Raw genomic sequence first — 26,173 nt, 5'->3', positions numbered from 1 at the left:
GGGCGGGCGCACCCCCCCAGGGAAGTGGGAGGGGTGGGGAGCTGCGCCCGTCGGTGGCGGCGGCGGCCGCCTGTCAGCGGGAGGCGGGATGGGCTTTCGCGGGCTCCGCGCGCTGCACTCCGCGCTGCGGCTGGTGGCGGCCGGCGGCGCGCGCTGCTTCAGCACCCGGCCGGCCCGCGTGCCCAGGATGGAGTACCAGGTACCGGCGTGGGGCCGGCCCGGTTACATCAGCCGGGACACGTGGGGCCCGGCGGGGGGGCAGGGCAGCGCTGCATGGTCCATGGGCGCGTGTCTTTAGCTGGGGATGGGGTGGGGGCGGAGGGGAGGCTGGTGTGGGCACATCGCGGTTTATATGCAGGGTTTCTGGGGGGGGGGGGCTTGAGGGTTTTGGGGGGGGCATCTGGCACACGTGGAGGCGGGGTGCTGTGCTGGGGGTCGGTGCTGATTATAAATGGCTGTTGACGCTGTCTGGGGGACTTGGCCCTCGGCACCGTTCGGATGCAGGGCAGCCCCTCCGGCCAAAACCTCAGTGGGTGACCCCCGACCCCTCGCCCCTTCTGGTTTTTATTTTCGGGGATGTGCCTCATACTGACATTGCGTAGGGCTCGATGGGCTTAAAATGCATTACAGGGTGACTGGGGTCGGGCTCTCTTCCTCATAGGTCCTAATAGCCCAGCTTGCCTAATGGTTTCTACTTACAACTCCCTGTCTTCCGTCTTTCGTAACTTTCTTCCCATTGATTGAACTCAGGGGAAAGACTCCCTTGATTTCAGTGGGCTTTCAGCAACAGGCACCATACTTCAAACAAAGGTCAGGAAGTACGTGGGGGAAAATCATTCAGCCAACTTTGGATTTGTGGGGGAAACCTCTGAATAAATGAAAGGTTTCAGAGTAGCACCCCTGTGAGTCTGTATTTGCAAAAAGAAAAGGAGGACTTGTGGCACCTTAGAGACTAACCCATTTATTTGAGCATAAGTTTTCGTGAGCTACAGCTCACTTCATCGGATGCATTCCCGATGAAGTGAGCTGTAGCTCACGAAAACTTATGCTCAAATAAATGAGTTAGTCTCTAAGGTGCCACAAGTTCTCCTTTCATTTTTGTGAATAAATGAAATCACCCTTATCCCATCAACTTGGGTTGGATTGTCATGCAAGCATCCACCGTCTTTGTCCAAGGCAGCGCTGAGGTCCACTTGCTTACCATCTTCTTTGCTGCAATCCATCCATTGCATCCTCAGCATCTCTTTCCTATCACCCTCTTCTGCTCTGCTGCTTTCACCAGGTGCCCTTCCTTCATCCTCTGCCTGCATCCAAACCAGTACAGCTGTACTTCCTGCATTTTGTCAAATTAAATGAAATCACTTCTGTACAAATAACAATATCACTTTTTTTTCTCATCACAACAGCTTACATTGGAATCTTAACATCGAAAATGGTTGGCACTGGTTGATTGGACTTCAGTTTGGGGGGGAAAAACTGATTTGTCAACTATCACTTAGTTACATTTGAAAACTGCATCCTGAGAATGTCCTGTAGAAAAGGTCTCTACATCGGAGCGCTCTTCTATGTGAGCTGCAGAGCTGTATGTGCGTGTTCCCTTCAAACGAAGGGGCTTTGAATATATGGAAATCAGGGACTGTTAATAGATGCTGGATGGTCTTAGAGGAGTGAAATGCGTGAAGCACAGCTAAAGCAACATGAAGGTAGCTGAATTGGAATCAGAATGTCCGATGACGCAAACAATCATGTTCCAAAGCACCATTAACGTGGCTGGCTGCACCCGGCTAATGTCTTCGCTCGCTTTTTCTGGCGCTTGCTGTGTTGCTTACTCGGCTCCTCCTGTAAAGTCAGAAGGGTCTGGGACGTAGCCATGTTCAACATTCATGTGGAAACTGTGATTTCTACCCTTAGAACCAACTTTGACTGGGCAGCTCCATCATGAACATAATGTGGAGGGGTCTTTGTGTCTAATTAAATGATGTTTGGGCAGGAAGTGAGTCAGGATCACATGGGATTCACAGCCTTAACACCTGGCTGAGTTCTGAGTCGTGTCAGGTTTGGGTGTCCCGATGTCAGTAGTCACCAGTAATAGTGATGAAGGATGGAGGTGGGTTTCGGTCCCTGGGGCAGGGACAGTCTCTTCATTAAGTGTTTGTACTGCACCTAGCACAGCAGGGCCTGGTCTATGACGGGAGTCCTGGGTATTGTGATAGTGCCTAATAATAATCTGCATGAGCTACCGTGTGCCTGGGTCTAGCTGGGAAGTTCTTGGGGTCACCACAGGTCGTGGGCTGGCTTCCGGTCCCAGTTGGAGAAGGGGAGCAGTGCATGATGTGGGGAGAGCAGGAGTTCTGGTGCAGTGTGGGGAAGACCTGATTCCGTCTGGCTCAGCTGAGAGAAGGCAAGAAGCGGATGGTGCGTTTGGTGTCTTTGCTCCCTGGGAGATACACTATCCCACCCAGTATAAATAGCCACATGTATCTGGAGGAGCATGGCTAGTGCTTTTTATAGAGGTGAATTGTGGGGAGTAGATCTGGTTACCGTCCAGCCCCTGCCAGAGCTGCACATCTACCCCCAGAGATAATTTAAGAAACCCCAATAAATTGCTACTCTGCACAAGGCATACTGGAACTAAAGCCAACCCTGGGAAATGTATTAATCAGCATTTAAAGAGGCTATTCTGGGCCTTGGAAAACCAGGACCTTAAAACACTCTGACTCAGACAGTGCTGTGATCAAAGCGAGTGAGATTATATAGCCCTTAAATGCTCTGCTCCAGATACTATTGCTGTGGTCCCATGGTTGGGGCACAGGACTGGAAGTCAGGAACCCTGGGTACTGATTCTGCCATGATGAGGCACTCTTTGTGCCTCAGTTTCCCTTCTCACACTGACTGTCTTGTCTGTTTAGACTGTAAACTCTTTGGTGCAGAGGGTCTCTCCCATGCATGTTTGGCATGCCTAGCACAATGGGACCCCAGTCTCTGTTGGGCTTTCTAGGCACGACTGCAATACAATTAATGTTAGTAATGGCAATGGGTGAAAATATATTGCCCTTAAAGTGTTCTGGTGCAGACTGTGAGCGGATTGTACTGCCCTTGGACCCACCCAACGCACCCTGGGGCTCTGTTACACCAGTGCTCCAGCTTGCGTTCCTGGGGCTCATCTCGTGATCGGGTTATGCTCTGTCCCCACTCTCCGTGCCTTGGACATAGTTATCAGAGCTGATTTTGCGCACCTTCCCCCTCTCTTGCCTCCTCTGGCAGCTGCCTGTCATGTTTTCTGAATTACTGCTGAGACGCTTCCTCTGTGGGGATCGCTCATCTGGGGTGTTGCTTGTGCCCCTTATTTTTGTGGTCCTTCATCTTGTGTATTTTTAAAGAGTTATCAGTCGTGTCTCTTCCCCTGGCCCCCGAGTCTGGTCTGAGCAGACAGGGCAGGGAGATGCATTGCCAATCACCTAGCTAGTGGGGAAAACTCTAAAGGCCACTGGATTTCAGTTCCCTCTGCTCTAAGCACTGTAACTGGCACTGTGTAATTGCAGTCCCATAACGATAGCGGGGCAAGACAAGCTAGCTGTGTGCAAGTCCTACTGTTCTGAATGCAGCCCATGCATCCAAGGGCCACTGTGGAGCAGACGGAGCTAGTGGCTGGTTCTGGCCTGGCCACTATGTTTTACCCTCCAGCGTGTGAGTAAACAGTGGTGCAGCGTATTGCCTGGAGTGATGCATCCCCTCTGGGCCCTGAGCTCAGCCTTTGTTTGCTCTGGCTGGAAGCGAAAGCTGGGGTTGGTGTGCTCTGATCAGCGCTCACCTGGCAGGGAGAGGAGGGAGATCCTACTGCTCCCCTTTGTCACGCTTCAGCATTGCTCTTGGTGCAGGGCAGACGAGGTTCTTGGCACAGGAGGTGACTGATGAGCCCTTCACCTGGGAGGGCCCTGGTGTGGAGATGGGCTGGGTGGGTGGCACTGGGGTTGGAGGTGGCTATCTTCCCACCTGTGATGAGGGCTCTGACGGCGGGGAAGCCTGGTCGGTAACGTCGCCCTCCCCCAGAAGAGCAAAGACTGGCAGCTGTGTGTTGGGAGCCAGTGATGGGTGGGAGCAGTGTGGGCTTGAGCTGCCTGGCAGCCCCTGAGCTTAGTATGTAGGTCCAGGGGCTCCTCTGTGGGTGAGCAGGAGACCCCCTTCCAGCACGCACAGGGGGCTGGAGCATTGGCTCTTGGCCACCATCCCCTCCTACGAGCGGAGAGCTGATCTGTGCCTCATCTTGTGAGTCTCATTCCAGGATGCCATCCGGACCCTGAACACCCTCCAGACCAACGCCAGTTACCTGGACCAGGTGAAGCGGGAGAGAGGAGACCCCCAGGTGCAGCTGGAGGCCATGAAAGGCTTCTTGGAGCGAAGTGGGTTAAAGGTGAGAGCTGTCATGTCCCCTTCCCTGGCTGAGCAGAGCCCTCTCAGTGCCGCTCTGTGGCGAGGGATGGCTGGAGGGCGGGGTGGGGCGGATGAGCATCCCAGGCTGTACTGGCCTCTCTGCTCGGTGGGACTGGCTGTGAGCCCTCCCACTATGTTGGCACAGTGCCCGGGCCGGGGGGGTCTCCCCAGCCCTGACCCCCTTCTCATGGGTTTGTTAACCTCTGTCTTTCAGGTCGAAGACCTGGATCAACTGAACATTATCCACGTAACTGGGACAAAGGGCAAGGTAAGCGGGGGCATTGGGGTGGGGTTGCATGGGTCACTGCTGGGGGGTGGGGGGTGGAACGGGGCACGTTGGGGTGAGGGGATTCTGTGGGGCGCAGGGCGAGGGGGAAACGATGGGCCAGCACGCAGCAGGATAGGGTGAGAGGGGAAATAACTCGGCCGTGTGATGGGTCATGGGACGCTCAGGGTGTGGGTATTGGAGGTTTAGGACTGCGGCACTGGTACAGTGGGGATGAGGGGGACTCCAGGGGGCTCCCTTTTGCTGGGGGCTGCTGAGGAGGGCTGGCTCCATGGTTAATGCTGCCGACTTCTTCTTCCAGGGCTCGACGTGTGCCTTCACGGAGCGCATCCTCCGCAACTATGGCCTGAAGACGGGCTTCTACAGGTGGGCGCCCCGGTGGCTCCTGGGGGACGGATTCAGGGTGCTGAGTGGCACCCCAGGGAGGGTGGAATGGGGGAGCTGTCCCGGGTGCTGACAGTCTGTTCTCCCATCACCCCAGCTCTCCCCACCTGGTCCAGGTGCGTGAGAGGATCCGCATCGACGGGCAGCCGATCAGCAAGGAGCTCTTCAGCAAGTACTTCTGGCAGGTGTATAACCGGCTGGAGGAGACCAAGGTGTGTGTGGTGGGAGCTCTGGGAGGGGGCTGCTGCTGCCCCGGGTGGGTATAAGCGACTGCTGTCTCCTGGAGCCTGTACGAGGCACTGGAATACCCATTCCTCGGCAGGAGTGTGCCCCGCGACCAGGCCAGTAAGTTCCCATGCTAGGGGAGTCACCCCTTTTGGTACAGTAGCAGAGTCTATGCTCCTGGGTCCAGAGGGGGCCCAGGCAAAGTCAGACCGCAGCCCCCAGGCTGGCTCCTTGTAGGGATTGGGTGTGGGGGGTTATCTAGTGCTTACAGCAGAGGACCTTTAGGTGTCCTTGGGAAGTCAGTTTCCCCGCTCTGTGCCTCAGTTCCCCAGCTGCGTGGCGAAGTTGACTCTTCATGTAAATCTCTCAGATGAGCTGGGCCCTGGACGTGCCGTGTCTCTGCTCCTGCCCTGGGGGCTGGGCCGGAGGCCGGCAGCGCTGGGAGAAGGGTCAGTCCCTTGCTGGTCTTGTGGCAGGAGTGTGCTTGTGGCTGTGGCTTAGCAAAGGGGCTGGGGTAGAGGTGCTGCCCTGCAGTCCCTGAGATAACGGTCTGTCCTGCAGGACCCCGGCCACACCAGCATGCCCGCCTACTTCCGCTTCCTCACCATCATGGCCTTCCACGTCTTCCTGCAGGAGAAGGTATGGCACTCCCTCCCCTCCGGGCGGATGGCTAAGTTCCTGCCAGTGCCCCATGGTGCCAAGTGGCTGCAGCCCTGATAGGCTGTAGTGGGAGCTGTGGGTGGTGAGGGTCTGGCCACCGGAGCCCGGGGCCCTGTCACTCCCTGGCCCCAGTCTCACCCAGCCATCTGCTGCTGGGATGGGGCCAGGGGCCTTTGTCTCTCCCACCCTTCCTCTCCCATGTTTTTTTCCTCCTTTCCTGGTTCCGTTCCCAGGGATGCCGAGTAGGAGAGTCCTGGGATCTGCACAGCTGTAGTTGCCCCCTGGGACCGCCTGTGTGTGTGACTGTTGCCCCCTAGTGGCTGCAGCCCACAGGGTAAAAGCTGTAATACTGCTGAGAGAGAGTGGAGCTTCTCCTCTAGCCTCCAGGGCAGAGGCCTGTGCGTGTGTAGCTAAAAGTCCTGGGTTCATGCTCTCTTACGTGCATGTCTTTCTGCTGCAGTCTGGCATGTGGGCAGCTCTCTGGGTAGCTGTGAGTTCCTGGGACATTTCTCTGAGAGTCTGGATCGGAGCCTGTCCCTGCCTCGTGTGTTTGGGCCAGGGTCCCATGTGTCTGAAGGGCTGCTGTGAGTAGAGCATGCCCTGCGTAAGGGTGCTGAGCCCTCTGTCCCTGCTCAGGGCTGTGCCATGGGGCTGTTCTGTCTCCTGCGTGTTGGGCACGGATGCCACAGGTGGTCCCTTAGCACACTCTGGTCTCCCCTCCAGGTGGATCTGGCTGTGGTGGAAGTTGGCATTGGGGGTGCCTACGACTGCACCAACATCATCAGGTAGGAGCAGGCTGGGCCTGGCACTGGGACCAGGTGCCCGCCTCCTTATTGCCTCCGGGTGAAACTCGCATGCGGAAGCCACCAGCTCTCCCCAGAGCAGGGACAGCCTGGGCAGGGGCTGGTGAGTCAATGGGCCTCAACCCAGCTGGGCCCGGTAGGGGAGTTCGGTCAGTTCTTGACCCCTCTGCTGACAAAGGGGCCCAGTCCTGGTGGCTGTGATGGGGACTCCTGGCCAGGGAAGCCATTGACCGTCCTTGAGGTGATAAGAGCTTCCAGCCATGTTGGGCTCGCTGTGAGCCGTAGCCCGGGAGGTGAAAGGCTCTGTGCCGATCTGGTGAGCCAGCCAGTGCCCTGAGTTCTGGGGCCTCCTGGGTGCTGGCTGCAGAGCTGGGGAGAGGAGCCCGCCCTTCGGGAGTCCTGGCGCTGGGCTTTCACCTTCTCTCTGTCTACAGGAAGCCGATCGTGTGCGGGGTCTCCTCTCTGGGGATCGACCACACCAGCATCCTGGGGGACACCATTGAGAAGATCGCCTGGCAGAAAGGGGGCATCTTCAAGGTAGAGACCATGGGGGTCTGTGGGGAGAGGGGGTCTCTGACAGCCTTGAGCGGGCTGGTCCTGGTTCAGCAGGACCAATTCTGCCCACATCTGGGAAGTGAAACTCCCCTGGTGCAGGAGGCTGGTCCCAAGCCAGAGGGCACAGGGCAGCCTGGAGGGGTGGGGGCCCATCTGAGGGGCAAGCTCTGAATCTGAGTGAGGGGTCCTAGCTCACCCCTGGGTGTCCAGGTCTGCCCCAGACCAGCAGCCTGTCACTAGAGTCCAGGTGTCTGCATGGGGATGGGGGGGCCTCGGCATTGGGTGGCAGGCTGGGTGGCTGCCCGTGACGACATCTGCTTTGCTTTCAGCCTGGTGTGCCGGCGTTCACAGTGCCCCAGCCTGAGCGGCCCCTGGAGGTGCTGAGGGTGCGAGCCAGGGAGAGCTCGGTGAGTTCTTGTTATATACATGCTTCCCTTGCCCCCTCCTGCTGCTGTCCCTGGGTCGGGGAGATGACTCTCCCTGCTGCACCCACGCCCGGTGCAGGGGCTGGGATGTCAGATGGCTCCTGCCCCCGTGGATGGTGCTGGCCAGAGGCCTGGGGTCCCAAGCCCCTCTCTCCTCCCCAGGCAGGGTTGGGTTCCTGTGGCCCCTCCTCACTCTGGATCCTTTGCAGGGTGGCCCCGGGCCTGTGATCCCAGGGGTGCCCCCGTTTCTCCTGTGCAGCAGCTGAGTGTGGGTGCTGCTGGTGCCGGCGCCCCTCGGGGTCCATCCCTGGAGAGGCAGGGCCAGATGGAAACGTGACGACCCATGAATACGAGCTCCAGGGCCCGGGGGTGGGGTTGCCTCAGTCGCTGCTGCCTGGTCTGTAGCTCTGCAGAACCCATCGGGGGCTCTCGGTCAGCTGGTGGAGCTGCCCCGTGGAGGTGGGTGAGCTGGGCAGGGCTCACCCTCTGCCCCCTCTCTCTGTGCAGTGCCCGCTTTACCTGTGCCCTGACTTGGGAGCCTTCGAAGAGGACGATCAGGCACTTCAGCTGGGGCTGGCGGGCGAGCACCAGCGATGCAATGCTACTCTGGCCCTGCAGCTCTCACGGGCCTGGCTGCAGCAGCAGGGGTATCAGGGTAAGGAGCACGGCCCCGGCACGGGGGAGCTTGTGCGTCTGGGAAGGGGGGAGCTTGTTAGGGGGCTGGGGCCGCCCCTCCTTGCGCTGAACGGCACATTCCAGCCCTTGCTTCTAGTTCCTTGGTTGGGGCGTCTCTCCAAGGAGATTCTGGGAAAGTCCTGATTGGGTTGCACTTCAGTGCGTGTGCTCGCAGGGCTCCAGGCGGGCCGCTCTTATGCAGCATGTGACCATCCAGCCTGGTGCTGCTCTTTTCACAAGTGCCCTGTGTGTGTCGAGGGTGAGGAGCTCTGGCTGGGACTTTATGGGAGACTGGGAGGGAGGGCTCTCTGCACCCAGCAAATACGAACCAGCAAGTTACCAGCGTCCTGGGGGCTAAGCTAAGGGGAGCCCTGCTGGCGAGGGGTGTAGGATACTTGGGATAGTTTTTATTTTATTTAAATTATAAGTTTTTCTTTTTAAAAATAAACCTGTTTAAAATGAAATGTGAATTTAATACAAAATATGTTAAGGTCTTTAAACCCTTTAAAAACATTTCAATTCAAAATCAGTGTAGAAGAGCCTCTATAAAGATTTAGAGTTCAAGGCTGCTTTTCTATGCAAAGAAAGAACCAGGGGAAAAACATCTAACTTTGGAGGACAAGTGTTATCAATGTGATAGGTTGCGTAATGTGTTAAGGGCTGGATCCTGTGGGGGGGTCCAGGGGCTATGCTGCTGGGTGCATGAGACTGGCAAAGTCATCACAGGTGTTGGGACCCAGCCTCTGAGTTCAGGAGACCCCATCGTGTAGCTCATCAGGACCTCTAGTGACCCCCCTGGAAGGTCTCAGGCCCCTATTTTATAGCGTCTCCTGACCTGAGCTCTGATTGGCTCAGTTTTCAAATTATGAGTATTTAGGACTCCACCCACCCTGGAAACACTCTCTACCTCACGAAAAAACACTGCAATTTGTCTATCCAAAACATCAAAGGTGGTTTTGTTTAAAACTAAATGTGATGTGCTGTTTTGTGTGTAGTGCAATTCCAGGTACTGTCCTAATGCAGCTTGACACAAATCATGAGCAAAGTGCTAATTATCTAGTATAGAAGCAATGCAGCAGACACCATTTTCTAACATACTAAAAATATGCAATTAACAAGAATCTGAAGCTACATAATTGCTTAAGTAAATGTGTATAGTTAGCGTATACTCTCCTGGGGAGCAAAAAGAGCTACCACATGTAATGTGAAAGTTCCTTGATGCTTGTATCAACCCACGAGGATGCACCTGTCTCTAGAAAAGAACCGAAGTGCAAATGGAACCCTTGATGAAAATCCACGATTTGAACTGAGGTTTTCCACTCGGTGATTTCAATCACCTTGATTTAAATCAATCCACCCTCGTTTCTATGGAACGTACCCCCGGGATGGCTCTACCAGGCTGACTGGAGTCCAATCGTGTGTGAGGAGAGGGGGCTACAGGCGGCCATGTGGGGCTGTTAGAATGGTGATTCAGCCCGCCTTCCATCTTTCAGGTACTGGGGAGCTGAAGGACTTGCAGCCAAGTGCGGAGCTACTAGGCAAGAGACCTGTGCCCCTGGCACCTGCCTTCAGGCCCAGCGGCTCCATGGTGCAGGGTAAGGACGTGGGTGTCGTCCCCTCCACCCCCCCACTGCTGCTCCGGTGCCCCCTGCCTGTCCTGTGCATTTCCTGGGTGCTCTGTGGTGGGTCCCTGGCTAGTGCCTGACCTTGGCTTTGGCTAACTGGGATCAGGCCGGAGCTGCCGCTCGTTGGAGATAACGAAGCGCTGAGGGCCGTAACCGCCAAGGCCCCGGACTCTGCCCCCAGCCCACCCCGGGCATTGACATTTTGAACTTGCTGCCCTTTAGCTCTTCCTGTTCCTCAGTTTTAACCCTTAGGAGCTTGGTGCTTCCTGGGCTGCCAGCAAGTGCTGAGGGCAATTGTACATCACCAGCCTCCAGCACCAACCCGACCTCCCCCTGCCTCCCGTGCTGGGTATTTCCCGGCCTGTTTGTTGGCTAAGGGTCATTGTCTCTCTGCCACCTGGCCTAGGAGGCTGCCTGCTGCTCTGCCCCTTGCTGCAGAGTGAGGGGTCTTCTCTCTGCTCCGCTATTACCCCCCATACTGTGCCCCATTGTGGGGTCCCTGGGCAGTGCAAAGCAGTCACTAGCTGGGCATATTACAGTAGCCTCAATATATAATGGGTTTATCCATGCAACCAAAAGCAGAGCAGGGCTGTTACCCCTGTTTTACCGACGGGGCACAGGGAGACCAAGTGACTGGCCCAAAGTCACACAGGAGTTTGTGGCAGAGCAGGGAATTGAGATCAGGTCTCCCAAGTCCCAGGCTGGCCCCTCACCACTGCACCATCCTACCTCCCCAGAAGCACTGGGCCGGCCCACACCATGACCCTAGCCGCTGGCCTGAGGGCAGGAGCCCAGGAGGGTTGGGCTGGGTGGGGTCTCTGCAATCAGTACCTGCCCCATTGGGAGTTAGCACGCTATGAGGTGGGCAGGCCATGGGCGTAACGAGTCACTGTCGGGCTCCTTGCCTCCGCGGCACAGGGCCGGTGCCCCCACAGCCAGCAATAGAACGGGTGAGGCTGGCTGCCGTGGCCGCCTTGGGGGGTTAGGGAGCAGGCTGGGCTGGCACAGTGCAGGGCTTGGGGGAGCTTGGTACCAGAATAAGGGGAAGGGGGGATCTGTTGGTGGTGTTGGGGTCTCCCCAGTGAAATGCCCCTGGAAGGTTTTATGGCGGAATGGCTCTGGGTGGGATGAACATACCTATGCACAGGCCCCAGAGTGGATGGGTCACAGTGCTGTCAGCAGGGCCCCATGCCAGTCCCCAGCCTTCTAACAAGCCAGGCCTGCTTTATGACACCAGCGCCCCCCGGTCTCTGATCCCTTTGTCCCCACTCCCCTCGTGCTGCCATAACTTAGCTGGGTCGCGCCTGCCAGGGAGCTGGTAACTTGGCTTGAACAACGGGGGCGGGTGTGCGGGGTTGTGGCTGGTGTAGGGGGCTGCGAGTCCCTGCTGCGTGGGCCTGGCACCTCATAGCCCCCTCTCCCCTCCCAGGTTTACGGGACACGGAGTGGCTGGGCCGCACCCAGGTGCTGCAGCACGGGCCGGTGACGTGGTACGTCGACGGGGCGCACACCACCAGCAGCGTGCAGGCCTGCGTGCGCTGGTTCCGCCAGGCAGCCCTCAACGAGGAGAAGCCTGTGGAGTAAGGAGGCACTGGGATGGGGAGAGGGATCCGTCGCTCTGCTGTCACAGACTTTGCCTGAGCCCCACCCAGGGCGGCTGGAGGGAGCAGGCTTATGTGGGGATTTCCCAGTGAAGTGCCTGTTGGGTTGAGAATGAGGCTCCTGTGGCCCATTGCGGCGGAGAGCCTGCCCATCAGCCATGCCAAGGGTGCGAGCAGCACCTGCCTTTCCCTGCTGGAGGGGGGCGGGCCCCAGCCCAGCAGGGTATGTTTGGAGGTGGTAGGCCGGGAAGGGGAGGAGGGCTGAGGTTTTTCTCAGCAACCTGCATGGTCCCAGGACACCAGGGCGGATGGGGAAGGGACCCTGGTGGGACAGGCCTTGGGTTGGGGTTGCTGGACTTCCTGGGCCTTGTGAGGTGGCAGCTGCTAGCACAGCCAGCTCCGAAGTGGGGCTGGGAGCAAGAGCCCCCAAGCTGACCAGGCTGGTCCCTTCTCATCTGCAGCGGCTCCGAGGTCCGGGTGCTTCTCTTCAACGCCACGGGGGACCGGGACACAGCTGCTTTGCTCAAGTTGCTGCTGGTGAGACTGTCGGTGCCTTGGGGCCCTGCCTGATACAAGCTGGTGGGTGGGGGGCTGGTGCCGGGCAGGTGGGTTGGTAAGGGCAGAAAATGGGCTGGCAGCAGATGGGCCTCCTGGCCCATGTGGGGGGAGCAGATCAAATGGATTTGAATTGAGGGAGGGTGGTTACAGATGGTGCATGCGGGTATCTGAGGCTGCCAGCATCCAGCTCAGGCTGGGGGCCTGGACTCCTGGGTTCTGTTCCCAGCTCTGTCCCAACCCTTGGCTAAGTCGTTTCCCTCTGTTCCTCGTTCTCCCCTTTTGTGCCATGGGGTAATGCTGGCCTCGGGCAGGAGCTGGCAGATGGATCTGAAGTGCCAGGTGGATTCAGAGCCGTGGGGCCTGGCCCAGGTGGGGCCCGTAGTGGTGTCTGACCTGCACCTGCCTGGTTGTTCAGGGCCTGCTTTGACACATCCCACAGGGTGCCACCAGGTGGTGCTAGTGCCCCGCTCTTGTCCCCCAGCCATGCCCCTTAGAGTCCGGTCCACCTCTGTCTCCTGTAACAGCCCGGACTCTCGGGGTCTTCCAGCCTCCCTGCGCAGTGGCCGGGAGCGATCCCGGGATAGAGTCTTGGGGTCTGGATTTGCCCCCGTTAGTGGCAGAAGTGAAAATAGAAGGGGAAGGGACAGTTTCCAGTGACTGACTGACTGGCTGCTTTGCCCAGTAGCCTCTGCAGGAATAGAACCCAGGCGTCCTGGCTACCCTCTAGACCAGATGCACCCCTGTTGGCTTGTAATGGTTCCAGCAGGAATAATGACGGATGCTGAGCCAGTAGCCGAGGTCCTTCCTGTAAGGAGCTGAATCCCCTGCTCATCCTCCTCCCCTCCATCCACCCCAATGTGGGCCGCCCAAGGCTGCAGCACCAACCCCCTATGCTGGCATGGCCATTGTGCTGATGCTGTGTCTCTTGTGCCCCAGCCTTGCCAGTTTGACTACGCCGTCTTCTGCCCCAACTTCACGGAGGTGTCTGCGGTGGGGAACGCAGGTCAGTACCCAGGGAGGGGAGCTCCATTGGGAGTCTGCTCATGAACTTGCCCTAGAGCAGGCATGCCCTGACTGGCTTGGATTCTGCCCTGCCCGTCCTGTTGGGGGATGTCTGTGCCGGGAATATTCCTGCCCCAGGGGCACGGGTTGGCTCAATGGTGGGGGTGGGAGCAAGTTGCCCCTGGAAACCTCCTCGCTGGAATTTTCTGCAGGGGCTCGGGATCTCTTGCAGAGTCTTGGGCCCTGTCTGCAGCGCTGGTCAGATAGCTTTGATCAGGGTTCTTGGGGAGACACGTGCTGCTTCCGCAGGCTGTGGGGCTTGGCAGGCTCCCCCATGTACCAGCGTGTTGGGCTGGGCCAGCCCACCTGCCAATCTCACGGCCCCACAAAGCCAGGGCTGGCTCCACAGCACTGCTCTGTCGGCCCATGCCAGGAGTCCCGTCTTGTCTGTGACCCTCCTGCTCTGCAGGGTTGGATTTGACAGCTGGTGGGGTGCAGTGGCCTGGTGTCCCCCCAGGGCCTGGCTGTCTGGAGGCAGAGAGGCCATTAAAACAGGCAGGGTGGGAGTATCCCAAGGCTGCTCTGATGCCAGCTCATTCTTCTCCCCTTTGCAGACCAACAGAACTTCAACGTCACCTTGGAGAACATGCTGACCCGCTGCCTGGAGAACCAGAAGAAGTGGAACCAGCTGATGGAGGAGAAGGTGGGGCAGGACCTCTGGCTGTCTCCCCACATGCAGGTGGAGGGCGTGGGCAGCCTGCTGAAGCCAGACCCCTTGCGCAGCCCCCTGCTCTTCGTGCCCTCCTCCGAGCGCGCTCTCAACTCCAACTCGCTGGTGTTCCCCTGCATCTCTCACGCCCTGCAGTGGATCACCCAGGGCAGGGACCCGCACTTCCAGGCGCCCGCCACCAAGGGGCTCCACCTGCACCCCGTGGCAGGCAGCGGGGCCGTCTTGCTCAAGGAAGCGGCCGCCATCCGTGTGCTGGTCACGGGAAGCCTGCATCTGGTGGGCGGAGTCTTGAAGCTGCTCGACCAATCGCTCTCGCAGTAGCGGGCGCCCGTGGGGGGGGCCTCCGTGCTGCTTTTTGAGGTTTACTTGAAACGGCTCAGGGGCTGGGCACCGCTCGTGCTGCTGGGGTTCTTGTGCTGAGCCCTTTGCAGCAGCTGGACCTACCCCCTAGGACTGGGAGTGGGGCAGCCAGGGTCCACGTCCCGGCACCGGGATCTTGTGCGGAGCCCCTCGCGGCGGTGACACCCGCACCCTGGCACCAGGACTCACATTCAACCTCACCCCCACCTCCCTGGAGCAGGATCCGCTCGTTAGTGCCAGGATTTGGTCACTGCACTCATGCTGGTGTCCCTATTGCCTGGGCTAGGGAGCCTGGGGTGAGACCCCAGCAGCTGATCTCTGCCCGCAGGGACTGGCTGCACCATACGTTTACTTGATGTTCTGTGGCACTGTCCTTCCCGGAAGCTCACTGTCCCTGGCCTAGCCAAGCAGACAGGTGGGGAGCTCTTACGTGGGCCGGAGTGGAATTCCTGGTCTCTGCCCTTCTGCTGCCTTCTCCCTACCCAAGCCTCTGGGCCCCACGGGGGGCTGAGGAGGGCAGTGTTCGTCTGCCAGGGTGAGGCTTTCCCCTGCCAGGCATTCAGAGGGAGGCGTGCGCATCGGGCAGACCCAAGCTGAGCATCAGCCTCCCTTGGCTGGTGCGTTGACTTCCCTGGGAGCTGCTCCAGCCACCCTGCAGAACGAGAGTCTCTCCCCCACCGCCTGGTGCCTTTGTCTCTGCCCTGGTGTCTGTTCGGTTGAGCCGCCCAACCCGAGCGGTGTGCGATCCAGGGATGGGTTTGAGTCTCGCTGCTTCAGACTGTTCTGGCTCCTCTGGGACTGGGCTTGCCCTGGGTGAATGCAGCCAGGTCCTGCCACCTGTGTGTAGAATCGGCTCCGGAAGCTCTGGCTGGGTGCTCGTCAGAGGCCGTTAGTGCTGAGGTGTGTCTGGATTGGGATCCGGTTGGAACTGCCTGTGATCGAAGGCCAGGAGTGCGGTGGGAGCTGTGGGCCAGGCACAGGGCTCCAAGTCGTGCTCACTCCCACCCGTTGGTGCTGCCGGGCATGTTCACACAGCCCGTGGGGTGAGATCCATGCACTGTAGTGCCAAGGAGTCTCTCACAGTGGTCTTGGTGCCCCATTATGTGAGCTTCTCCCAGGCCAACAATGGGGCAATGGGGTCCATATGCACTAGTTCCAGTGTTGTGTAGGCAGGTCATCCCTGAGTGCAGAGGGGCCTAGTGCAGGATTTGTCCCTGTCTTTCCCTCCCGTCTCCTCCCAGTGCAGAGATCTGTGCACTGGTGCTGAGACTCCTGCCTCTCTCCAGTGCTGGGCAGTGGGATGTGAGGGCTCTCTGCATGCCGTTTGCAAAGTGGGTGATCCCCCCCAGACTCGGGTGGGCCAGGCGGCAGGCCGGGCTCGCTCTCTGCTGGACGGTAACTATGAATGACTGGTGGGCAGGGCATGTGGGTCTGGGGGTCGGGAAGCCCTAGTAGCTGAGGAGCCTGGCTGCTTTCTGGACCTTATGCAGTTCTCTATTTGTGCTGGTGGCTGGCCTGCTACCCGGGTCGCTTTAGGATGACAACTTCACCGCCCGGCAGTGTCCAGGCAAACGGGTGCTGGGAATCGGCCTGATCTCTCAGGGACCCTTGTTGAGCAGGGACTTCAGGAAGCATCTGTCCGCAGGAGCGGAGTCCCTCTGGCGCAAGAGTTGTGGAAACTGGCTCCAAGCCCCAAGGCCACGAGCCGCCTGGTGTCGTCACAGCTCAGCCAGCGTCTCTTGCTGCCCTCTGGGGGCGTGCTCCATGCAGAAACCCGCTGAAAGCTGCACCAGGCCAGGCAGCGAGCTAGCTGTCCCTGCTCGAAGAAACAGCCAGGCTGGGGCAAGCATGTTACCGGAGATCGGTCCTTGAAAGCCACTTGTGAGCAGGGCGGCCTTTGGGGTGGGGGGACGAGATGTTCTTGCGAAGGTCTTGGTTGCACTGGGTGCACTACATGGCCTGTCTGTGCTCACTGGAGTGCCCAGATGCATGGCACGGTCAGTATGTGCCAGGCTCTGCTGACACGAGTACCCAGCTGTGCCAGGCCAGCCATGACCTGATTCAGTGACTAATAGCCACCTGTCTGCTGTATCCCTGTATCCAGATTTGTTGCCCCAGTGCGAGGGCATTGGCTGGACCCACTCCGGACATCGGCCAGGCTGTGGGCTTGGGTTTTGAACCCCATCCTCAAACGCATGCAGTGCCGGGGTGCTTGGGCAGACAGTGTGAGGTCTGGGCCATCTAGCCCCTGAGCATGGATCTGTGGAGCTGTGTTTGATCACAGCAAGTCCAGCCTGGTGCTGCTGGGCAGCTGAGCGTGTCTCCCCCTTCTGCAGGCTCCTGCCTGGCTGGTCCCTGTGCTGAGTGGGGCGGCTAATGGGGCTGGTGCGTGTCGAGGGTCGGTACCAGCCCTGTTATGGCTGATCGTACGTTGGGGCGTGTGCGCACACTGAGCATGTGGGGCTATTTGCTGCCGCGGGGCCTGTGCAAAATCCTGCTACTGGTCTCTAGGAACGCCGTGGGTTGCTGGGGGGACTAGGTGGCCCAGTGCATTGTGGCCCGGTCCTAGCCGTGTGTGTCTCCGCCCGAGGGCTGGGGAGCTCTGAACGATGCTGTGCCAGATCAGTGCCATTCCCAGCATGGGCGGCTCGAGTAAGGGGGCACTGCCAGGCTGCACCAGGCCCTGGGGCTTGTCACGCTGAAGGAAACTCCTCCCTGGCCTTGCAATGCACTGCCCTACCTGCTCCCCTTGCTGGCTGTGCCATGCAGCCGCCTCACTAGCTATTCCCAGTGCGCTGCTGCACGGACCCTGCTGGGTGCTCTGCTGCATTCGCCCTGGGAGACGGGCCCAGCCCTTCGCACGCTGGCAAGTGTCTCTCCTCCCCTCCCCCTTTACTGCCACAGTGCCTGTTTCTGAGTACGCTGACGGCAGCCTGGGGCCTGACCCAGCCATGTCTCGGGGCGTGTGTCTGATGCCCTAACCCCTCCCCAGTGGGGGGCGGGAGGAGGGTTCAGGGGTTGACTTGGGTAAATCTCAAACTGCGAAAAGCTTGGGGCCCAGCATGTCCCCCTCTCAGCAAACCCAGCCCATGGCCTCTGGCCCAGCCACTCCACGTGCGGGTCTGGGTGACGGAATAATGCTGCCTGATCCACGGACCTCCTTGCGGAACCTCCCGTGCAGCAGACCAGTGACCCACGCGGCCTGCTGCAGCCTGCCCCTCTCCCGGGGGCTGGGTTACTACACTGGCCCTGGCAGCGGAGATGGGGGGAGAAGCCGGCTGGGCCCCTCTGCACTGCCACAGAGCTGTGCTTTGGCATGCTGGTGCCTGCAGGTCCTGCTGTGATACAGAGGATTGTTGGAGCCAGGCCGCTGGCTCCGGAGCGTCGCCTGTCCCTTAGTCAGGGGCCGTGCATAAGCCATGAGCGAAGCAGCTGGTCTCCCCAGGTGGGAGATGGGGCCGAGCTGCCTACGTTTGCCTTGGCTGGAATATCTGCTAGCTGGTTAGTGTTCCCCTATGTTGTCCTAACCAGGGATGGGTCGCACCCCCCCTCCTTTAAAGATCTTTGCAGAACTAGCCTGAAGGGAGCTGGGGGGGGGGTGTCTGCACAGCCGTGGGAGGTGTAACTGCAGCGTGGGTAGACGGACCTGTGCTACTTTTGATCCAGCTAACACAAATACCAATAGCAAGGAGGCTGCGGCAGCATGGGCTAGCCACTCAAGTGAGTCCCTAGGCTCCTGGGCAGGCTTGTGCAGGTCATGCTGCTCTCGCTAGCCAGCTCCGTGTTGGGGTCTACACCAGCTGCCATCACACCTCCGATTGCAGCCTGGACATTCTGGGTTCAAGCATGAAGGAAGGTTGGAAGTTGCTCCCCGTGGCCAGCCTCAGATGATGTTGAAAGGCTGAATGGTACTGAGTCTCCAATAATTTAACGAGCAATAGGGTTTTTATTAAATCTTCTGCAACTTAAAAAAGAGTATTGATTCAATTTCCAGATTGCTGCCTGGGAGATTAGGGTTTGAAAGTGAAGCCATGGTGCTGCTGTTACATGAGAGTCTGCTCCATTGACCTGTTGATGGAAATAAATGTCCTGCTCATCGTGGCGTTGTACAGTGTCATCTCCTTCCTGGGCGCGTAGGGTGCCTGGGGGGGATGAGGCTGGGAGCTGTGTTGCCAGGCAGCATTGGAGTTCTTTGTGAAGCCCCTTACCTAGCCTAATCCCCTTGGCCCTGGTGTGGGCTGGAAAATGACCCTCACTCTGCCAGTGGGGAAACTGAGGCAGGCTAAGGGCCTGCTCCTGAAAGAGCAGCATTCCCCCTGGCTGCTCATTTCAAAGGGCTCTTCACCTTCCAGGTGTGGGCCTCACTTGGGTTGCAGGGGCTAGGGCGCGCCCCACTGCTCTGCTGAGCTCCGAACGGGCGAGCGGTAGTTAATGTTTAGATGATGAAATTCTGTGTGTCTGAGCCCTAGGTGGGCTGCACCTGCTGGTTACTCTAGCTCTGCCCTGCCGATCGGCACTGGAATCTGGTGCTAAGCCGGCCACCAGCCTGGCCCAGAGGCAACAGCTGGATTGCACCCAGCTCTGGATTTTTAAACCTTGCTTGCTGCTCCACTTTCTCAGGGGGGAGGTTTCCATGACCAGGGCACCGGCCTTGGGGGCTTTACCTGGGAGGCTGCCGGCTGCTCTGATGCCCATTGCAGGCTGGTGTGTGCGGTAAGGGGCATGGGGCAGGTTCCAGCCTAACTCAATACAGTGCAAAGGGAAGGGGCCAGGCCCGGGCTGGTATGGAGTGAAATGATGGAACGGGAACAGCTGCAGAGTGAGAGGACTCCCCGGCCCCAGCCTGGGGCCAGCGGGGCTGCTGGCAGTGTTATTGCATTCACCGCGGGGGCCTGGGGCCTGGCCCGGGGCCTGGCCTGGGCTGCCCGGGTGGAGTCGTGGGCAGGGCTGAAGCTGCTGAGAGCACCATGGCTTTTGGCTGTTAATAAATCTTGGCTGGGTCCCCCTCCACGTACCCAGGGCCCCGGCCATCCGTGCACAGGTGGAGGGCTTTCCTGGAGGGCTTAGACAAGCTGTGTTCATCCCTAGAGCCCGACCACCCCATTCTGCATGTGGTCCCCCCTTCCCCAGGGCCTGCTGCACGGAGCGATGGTGGAGCTGGTGAACACGGGGCTGGCCTGGGTGCCGCTGCTCAAGGACCCAGCTAATATGTACAGGGGTGGTGTCAAATCTGCTGGGCAAGCCGACTGCAGCTCCCGGGGGGCGGACGGAGGGACACAGCTGCTGACGGGGCTGCTGACACTAGCCAGGCACCAGTGTCGGGGGAATTAGGCCCGGCTCACGTGACACTTCCTCTCACCGTGGCCAGCCTGGCTGGTCCCTTCCATGCAGCCTGGGTAAAAGCAGGCGGCCCGCGCAGGGAGCTGCTTTTCCTGCTTCACTTTGCACCCCAGGGAAGGCAGCTCAGGGTAGGAACTGGGGTGCTGGGCTGGCTTTGGCCAAGGCAGGGCCTGGGCTCGCTCAGCTCGGGCTGGCGCCAGGAGGCTTAGCTGAGCTGTGGGCAGGAGCAGGGCTAACCCAAGGCCTTTGGGAGCCGGGGCAGCCTGGAGCATCTGACATCAGCGGTGCTACCTGCAGGAGCAGCATCTCCCCCGTCGCCAGCCGAGGCAGCCCCCAGCCCGGGGCTCAAAACAAGAGCTGGCTTTGGCTCAGCCCTTCCCCCACCCATCTGGGGCAGCTTGGCCCTTTCTGCCCCTCAGCTCTGCAGGCTGGGATGTGGCTTTTCCCTTGGCTATCCCTACCCGCAGGCTGGGATCTCTAGGCCAGAATAGACCTGGGGCTGCGGGATAGGATGTCTCCATCTGCCACTGGCTGTTCCTCCAGGGTGGGGGGATGCCCGCCTGGGGCCACGTTCCCCACCCCCTCCCCTGCTGCTGTACCGCAACTGTTTGTCAGCCCATGGCCGCTGGTGCCGGGGTGAGCCCGGCAGGCCGTGCGGGAGCCAGGAAGGAGCTCGCCCCTCGGGCCGTGCTCTGCCGCTTCGGCAGCAGGGTGCTGCTCTGGGTTTCCGGTTGTCGAAGTGGGGCCGGCCAGGGCCCTGGGGGCAGCGCTGGCCGGCCGCTTGCACAGCTGCATGTGCACAATGCACTGGAAACCCAAACACAGGGAGGTCACGTGGGGTCTTGGCAGTTGCTGGCTCGCCCGCGCCCCCCCAGGCCAGCTTGCAGGTGGTTTGTGGCTGGGCCGGGATAAACAAGGAAAAGCTGGAAAGGGGGACGTGCTGTTTGGTGCCTTTCCGGGAGCAGGCTGGGCAGGGCCAGGAATCCTCTCCACAGGCTCCAGTCAACCCACTTTTATTGATACGTTATCATGGTTACACGGGGTCAATACAAATATTTACAGACCAGAGGCACAACCCCGGGGCTGGGGAGGGAGGGAGGGCAAGGCCCAGCTGGTGGGCGCCATTCAGACTGGTCTGAGCCTGGGGGCATCAAACCTGGTCTGTGGTTTGGTGGAGCCAGGCCCTTGGCTGAGAGCCCGCGACTCCCAGCCAGCTGCGCTACGGCTCGGGGAGTCCACGTGTGACTTTAATTACACTCAGTCCCCCAAGGGCCAGGCGTTCAGCCTGGGGGGCCAGAAACAGGCCAGCGAGCTGCCAGAGCAGGTGTCTCCCGGTGGGTTACGTTTAGTAAAGGGCGGTATCAGTCAGGGTCAAGCCCCTGGGGGCACCGGGGGGGGGGGGGGGCGGGCGGTGTTTAAAGTGTGTGTGTGGTGGGGGGGCTCTGCAGGACCCGACCCCACCTGTCGCCCCAGGGCAGAGGCATGGCGCCCGCCAGTCAGAAAACGCTCCCCCTGTGGCTTCGCCACGCAGGCCCCCCTGTTCCTGCAGCTGTGCCTCGCGCCTCGCCCTGGGCTGTGCCTGGCGCACACGTAAATACCCGCTCGGTCAGGCTGAAGGCAGCTCGGCTCCCAGTTCTAACCCCCCCCCAAAAGGAAAGGTACATAGTTGCTAGTAACTGACACGCCGCCTCGGCACCGCGGCTGTGTGACTGCAGGGCTAGAGGGTTATGTACAGCAAGGAACGCTGGGTGTGCCACGGCCCGAAAGGGCCACGACGGCCGGGCCCCGAGCTCTGCCCTCCCTGCCCGTCACAGTCATGGGGGAGCCGAATCCCAGCTTCCTATTTGCTGTGCGGGTGCGCACGCCTTTCCAGCAACCCCAGGGCATGGGGGAGGAATCCTTCCCTGCTGCCTGCCCAGATCTGTAGGAGTCGGTCCCTGACAAGGAACCGGACTGGGGTGGAACGAATCCCTCCAGCAGGAAAACCCCGTCTGGCCTGGGAGCCTCCCCTTGCCTGGCCGGAGTGCGGTCACACAGCTGCTGCCTGAGCACCCAGGTTCCACGAGGGAACCTGCTGATTTCAGCTGCCTCACCTGCGCCTCAGTGGGCCTGGGAGACCGGCAGCGCCTTGACCGCGTTTGGCAACCGCTGCAGTCGGAGTGGGTCTAAGCAGCGGGCTCTGGAGCCCACTGGCTGCCAGGCTGAGGCCCGGGGCAAAGGGCTGGGCTCATGCTGACTTAAGCTCTGCCGTGAGCGGCAGGGCGTTCGAGTGGCCGCTTCTGCTCATGGGCTGTATCCCAGCAGACGGGCTGCGTGGGAGGCGACGGTGATTCTTCAGCTGGAGGGATTGGCAGGGAGCAGGGGCCTTTCCCCTCTAGTCTGGGAAGTGGGCAGCAGCAGCACCAGCCGAGCCCACTCCTTGACTGGGGGACCCCGGCGAGGGGAGTTCAGGCCTTACGCCCCCGTCAGGCTTTGGCCCCTCTCCTGGGGCAGCCTGCAAAGGGGGCAGGACAGGGGGGATCCAGCGGGGCCATCTCTGCATTAGGGAATGGACAGATGCCCCCAGCCCCTCTCAGGCTGGCTACTGAACAGCTGCAGGAGAGAGTTAGAGGGATTTTGGGCACTCCGGCTCCTGGGCAGAGAACGACTGGCCTCGGAGTGAAAGGCTCCCTGGGCCATCCGCTCTCCCGACGTGCTGGCTGCTCGTCCTCATGCTCACGCTCCCAGCCTGTGGCTGGCATGGGCCTGGCCTGGTCTCCCAGTCCTCAGCATGCTGCTGGTACCTTCCTTTGTTCAGTTCTGGCTGTGGAGAGCTGGTGGGCGTGTTGCTCCCGGAGTGCGTGAAAAGTGAGGGTGTGGTTGCTCCTCTCCGCTGTGCCTGTCCAGCAGAGCAGGCTACGAGGGACGGGCCCCACTGGCTTCTCCCCCACAGCTGTCCCTGGGTCGGGGAGCTCAGCTGCCTGCGGCTCCGATGAGGTCCATGGGCGGGAGCTCCCAGACAGCCCCTCTCTCCCCGAGGGGTGGGGGTGTCCGGGTGGCCTGCTGCCTAGGCCATGCTGCTGCTGGAGCAGGGGGTGCTCTGGGTGCTGCCGACGCTGTGACTGGGGCTGCTGCTCTCGGAGGCTGGGGCGTTGGTGGGGACCGGCTGCATTTTGGCCATGGGGCCTGGAGGATGTTACATGTCAGAAAAAATGGAAAACATTAGGCAGGCGCCAGGGGGTTGCTCACAGCCAATCAGGTGATGACGAGGGAACACAGAGCATGTGGTGGCTCAATCTTCCCTGGCCCAATCACGGCCCTGTCAGTGCTGAGATAAGCCAATTGTCCCTGTGTTTACACTGGCGCTGGAAGGAAAAGGCGAGAGATAAACCAATCAGCTGGTCCGGGCTGGGCCTGGCCAGCCTATTCAGGAGGGAGCTAAGGCGATAGGCTGCAGGGTTTTGTTGTCCTTGCTCTATTGATACTGGCATATTATGCAGATAAGCTTCCAGGCAAACCGGGAACAACTGCTCCGGCCCTTGGGAACAGGAGCAAGGCTCCCTGAGCAGCACCGGGCCTTCTGACAGCAACCATCATCCTCGCTCCCAGCTGGAGGCCTCAGGAAAAGGGACGGGTGGACTGTTCCAACAGGACAGCATTTTCCCTGGGTCGCTGTGGGGTGGAGCTGCGGGGCAGATGCACCGGCTGGGGATCCGGCCCGAAGGCTGCGTCACACCCTGGAGCCTGGACCAGCCCAACAGCTGATCAGCACCTGCCAGCCGCGGATTCCCCCACCATCCCCCGCAGCACTCCAAGGAGAGACCCAGCTCCTGCTGAGCAGACCGAGCGCACCCCAAGGCCATGGCACTGGGCACCATGCGGGGGGAGGGGGGCAGAGGGAGGGAGACTGGGGCAGAGACGAGGCAGAGCAGCTGATACTCACGGGTATGGGAGTAAATGCACCAGAGCGCGGCGGTGAGGAGCGTGCCGATTAAGAAGGCTGCGAAGGTGATCCCCACGACTGCTTCTATCCCTAGGCCTGGAGCCACACAGGAGACAAGGCAAGAGGAGCATTGAAAGCAATCAGCATATTTCCCCAGACATGAGCCCCCCATTGCTCTTCTATAGCCCAGAGCCCCCCGCCTCCAGGCTCCAGCTGGGTTAACACACTGTGAAGCCTTCTCTCTGCCCATAGTAAGGACTCTCCACTGAAACCCATCCACTGCTGATGGGCCAGCAAGAGACGCCCCTGCCTCCTGCCCCAGAGCCTCCCTTTTCCACGCAGGTACCTGGCCAGCTCAGGAAATAGCCAAGGTGAAACCGTGGTGGGAACTGAACTACGGAGCAGAGCGACGAGCCGGGCAGGGGTTTGTCCCTGTGCGGGGGATCTGGCTGGAAGGACGTGACTGCTAGGTTTGTAAGGGCTCCGCGCCCCTAGCAGGGTAGGATCGGCAGCTCACAGGCTGTGCAATGGTCTGACAGCAGGAGCGTGCCAGTCCCACCAGGCATGGAGGAGTGAGGGCAGGACCAAAGCTTGCCAGTGACTTGAAATTAACCAGTTAAAAGGAGACAGAAAGCAAAGCATATGGCTTTTAAGTGACCTTATCCCCCAACCCCTCTGCATCAGTCTGACTCTGCCCCTCTCCCGCACGGAGGGAGGGGAGCTTTAGAAATTGTCAGAGGCAGGTTTCTCTGCAAGCAGCAGGCTCACAGCTTCTCTCCTGCTGCACTGACCATGCGCTTTGGGCCATGCAGTCCTGCAAACTGCTGCATGCTTTATACGTTCGTTCCTGTACACGCACAGAGCACCACCTTGGTGCAGCATTGAAAAGCAGCCACCTCTAGGCATGGGTGTGATAGCTGCTTGGCAGCACACAGGAACACTACACTGATGGTGGATTTTCTGCAGGCGGGTTAACAAGGAATGCCTGGCAGCTGAAACTACATGGAGGATTCCAGATGAGGCTGAATGTTGTGAAACTAAACATTCGGCGTGGCGGGGGGAGGAGCGCACCCCTTGGGATCTTTCATGGGCACAGGTATTCAGGACTTCAGTGCTACATCTCCAAAGATAGCAAACCCCACGGCCACCACGGGCTCAATATGGACTCAGAGAAGATTCACACCACCACAGCCTGCAGTACCTAGTCAAGGAATGATCAAGCCTTTGCTCTGATTTATTTATACTGGGCTTGCTACGGTCTCCCAGTTCCTTGCAAGCCCCACCTTGCTCAGGTGGCTGGGTGGAGGCCGACGGCCTGGAAGAGGTAGACACTGGTTTGGTCTGCTGATGGTTCCTGGACTCCTCTCAGTCACTGGTTCCACCCCCCCTAGAGGGAGCAGCTCTCCTCTGCTGAGCCCAGCAGCTCCTCTCTGTGTCTGTCTCCGGGCCGCGGCACTCATGAAACCGCCCGGGGATGTGAGACGTGTGTGTTTGAGAGTGTGATGTGCGGCGCGAATTCCAGTCGGGACTAGCGCGTGTCAAAAGCCTTTCCTTGCTTTGTTGTGCTGCCGTCCTGGGGGAGCTGAGCAAACAGAGGCAGGAAGAGGGGACCAAGGTGGGAGGAAAGCAGGAAATCATCCATTCTTGGATGGGGCTGAAGATTCATTCCTGCTTGGAAAGGATTCAGCTGGGCAGGAAGACAGGCCACGCTCCCTCGCATGGAGTGAATGCAAGAATAACTGCTCTGGGAGACATCAGCAGGACGCCTCCCTCGCGGCTGCTCAGGGGGTTCAGCCGGGGGAGACTGGCAGGCAAGGAAACCACTTCTCGGTAGACACCAGGGGCTGAAGTCACCCGTCCATTATCATCCCCAAGTCTGTGTCTTTCGGGAGCACCTGCCCCGTGCCAGGTGCTGTTCGCACGCAGGCACAGCTCCTGCCCCAGCGAGCTCACCACACCTCTGCCCTCGCACAAAGCTCTGTGCAGCATCGCCAACCCCAAAGCTTCAGAAATCCTGAGCCAGCCCCCCCACCCCCCAAAATCAGGACATCTTAAAAATAACACATTCTGGGGGCTTGACTTTGCCTGCTAGGTTTTGAGATGTAAGGGGTCATGCTGTCTAGCTTTTCTCTGCAGCCACCAGAGCCAGAAACGTCCTGGGTTGTAATGAAAGCCGAGCCTGTCACCTCCATCCTATGACTCCAGGAGCTGGAGCTTGAAGACAAACACTAACCATCTCATGACGTGCATTAAAATGGCAAGGCTTGGCCACACTGTATTTGTCTATCAGAGATCAACTCCTCCAAAGAGCTTCTCCCACACAGAGATTCTGATTTCCAGGATTTTGTGGGGAGGATAAAAATGATGTGGTTGATACTAAATGCAAACACCAAACTGGACCAATAATGCATCTACATCCATGCAGCAGCCTTTGTTCAGAATGACCCAAAGGCACGTTACAAATGCTAGCTTTAGGAATCACTGCACACATCAGTGAAATGCAGCTACCTCTGGGGTTTAACAGCAACACAGGAAGGCTACACAAGAGTTTGGGACAGGAAGTAAAGGATACTGCATCCAATTGCCACCAG

The 26,173-nt window shown here is 59.4% G+C and overlaps 2 protein-coding genes across 4 annotated transcripts in view; one reads left to right on the top strand and one right to left on the bottom strand.

Moving 5' to 3' along the window:
- The first annotated feature begins 68 nt into the window (after nt 1–68).
- On the top strand, nt 69–18,422 carry FPGS (folylpolyglutamate synthase). Of its 2 annotated transcripts, XM_077835981.1 has the most exons (16): nt 176–199; nt 1,407–1,703; nt 4,283–4,411; nt 4,646–4,699; nt 5,019–5,083; nt 5,199–5,313; nt 5,888–5,965; nt 6,710–6,771; nt 7,224–7,326; nt 7,674–7,751; nt 8,277–8,424; nt 9,938–10,039; nt 11,499–11,649; nt 12,132–12,207; nt 13,165–13,231; nt 13,845–18,422. In XM_077835981.1, exons 2-16 carry the CDS (start codon nt 1,698–1,700, stop codon nt 14,279–14,281), a joined length of 1,671 nt encoding a protein of 556 aa, XP_077692107.1. In that variant the 5' UTR covers nt 176–199; nt 1,407–1,697; the 3' UTR covers nt 14,282–18,422. The 2 variants fall into 2 exon arrangements, with proteins under 2 accessions (XP_077692106.1, XP_077692107.1); XM_077835980.1 differs by lacking the exon at nt 1,407–1,703 and having other exon boundaries at nt 69–199.
- Nucleotides 18,423–20,657: 2,235 nt separating this feature from the next.
- ENG (endoglin) overlaps nt 20,658–26,173 on the bottom strand; it is a 54,813-nt gene continuing 49,297 nt past the window's right edge. Inside the window, exons 14-15 of one of the 2 annotated variants that reach the window (XM_077836111.1) lie at nt 23,583–23,678; nt 20,658–22,825 (exon numbers count right to left, since the gene is read on the bottom strand). In XM_077836111.1, the coding sequence (XP_077692237.1) occupies nt 22,707–22,825; nt 23,583–23,678 (215 nt within the window). In that variant the 3' untranslated portion in view covers nt 20,658–22,706. Of the gene's footprint in view, nt 22,826–22,852; nt 23,005–23,582; nt 23,679–26,173 lie in introns of those variants that run through there. The other variant, XM_077836112.1, reaches the window with a different exon arrangement.

This window comes from Eretmochelys imbricata, chromosome 16 (genome assembly GCF_965152235.1).
Source record: "Eretmochelys imbricata isolate rEreImb1 chromosome 16, rEreImb1.hap1, whole genome shotgun sequence".
Classification (NCBI taxonomy): domain Eukaryota; kingdom Metazoa; phylum Chordata; order Testudines; family Cheloniidae; genus Eretmochelys; species Eretmochelys imbricata.
Note: the sequence above shows the minus strand (reverse complement) of the source record. Positions and strands in the feature narration are given on the sequence as shown.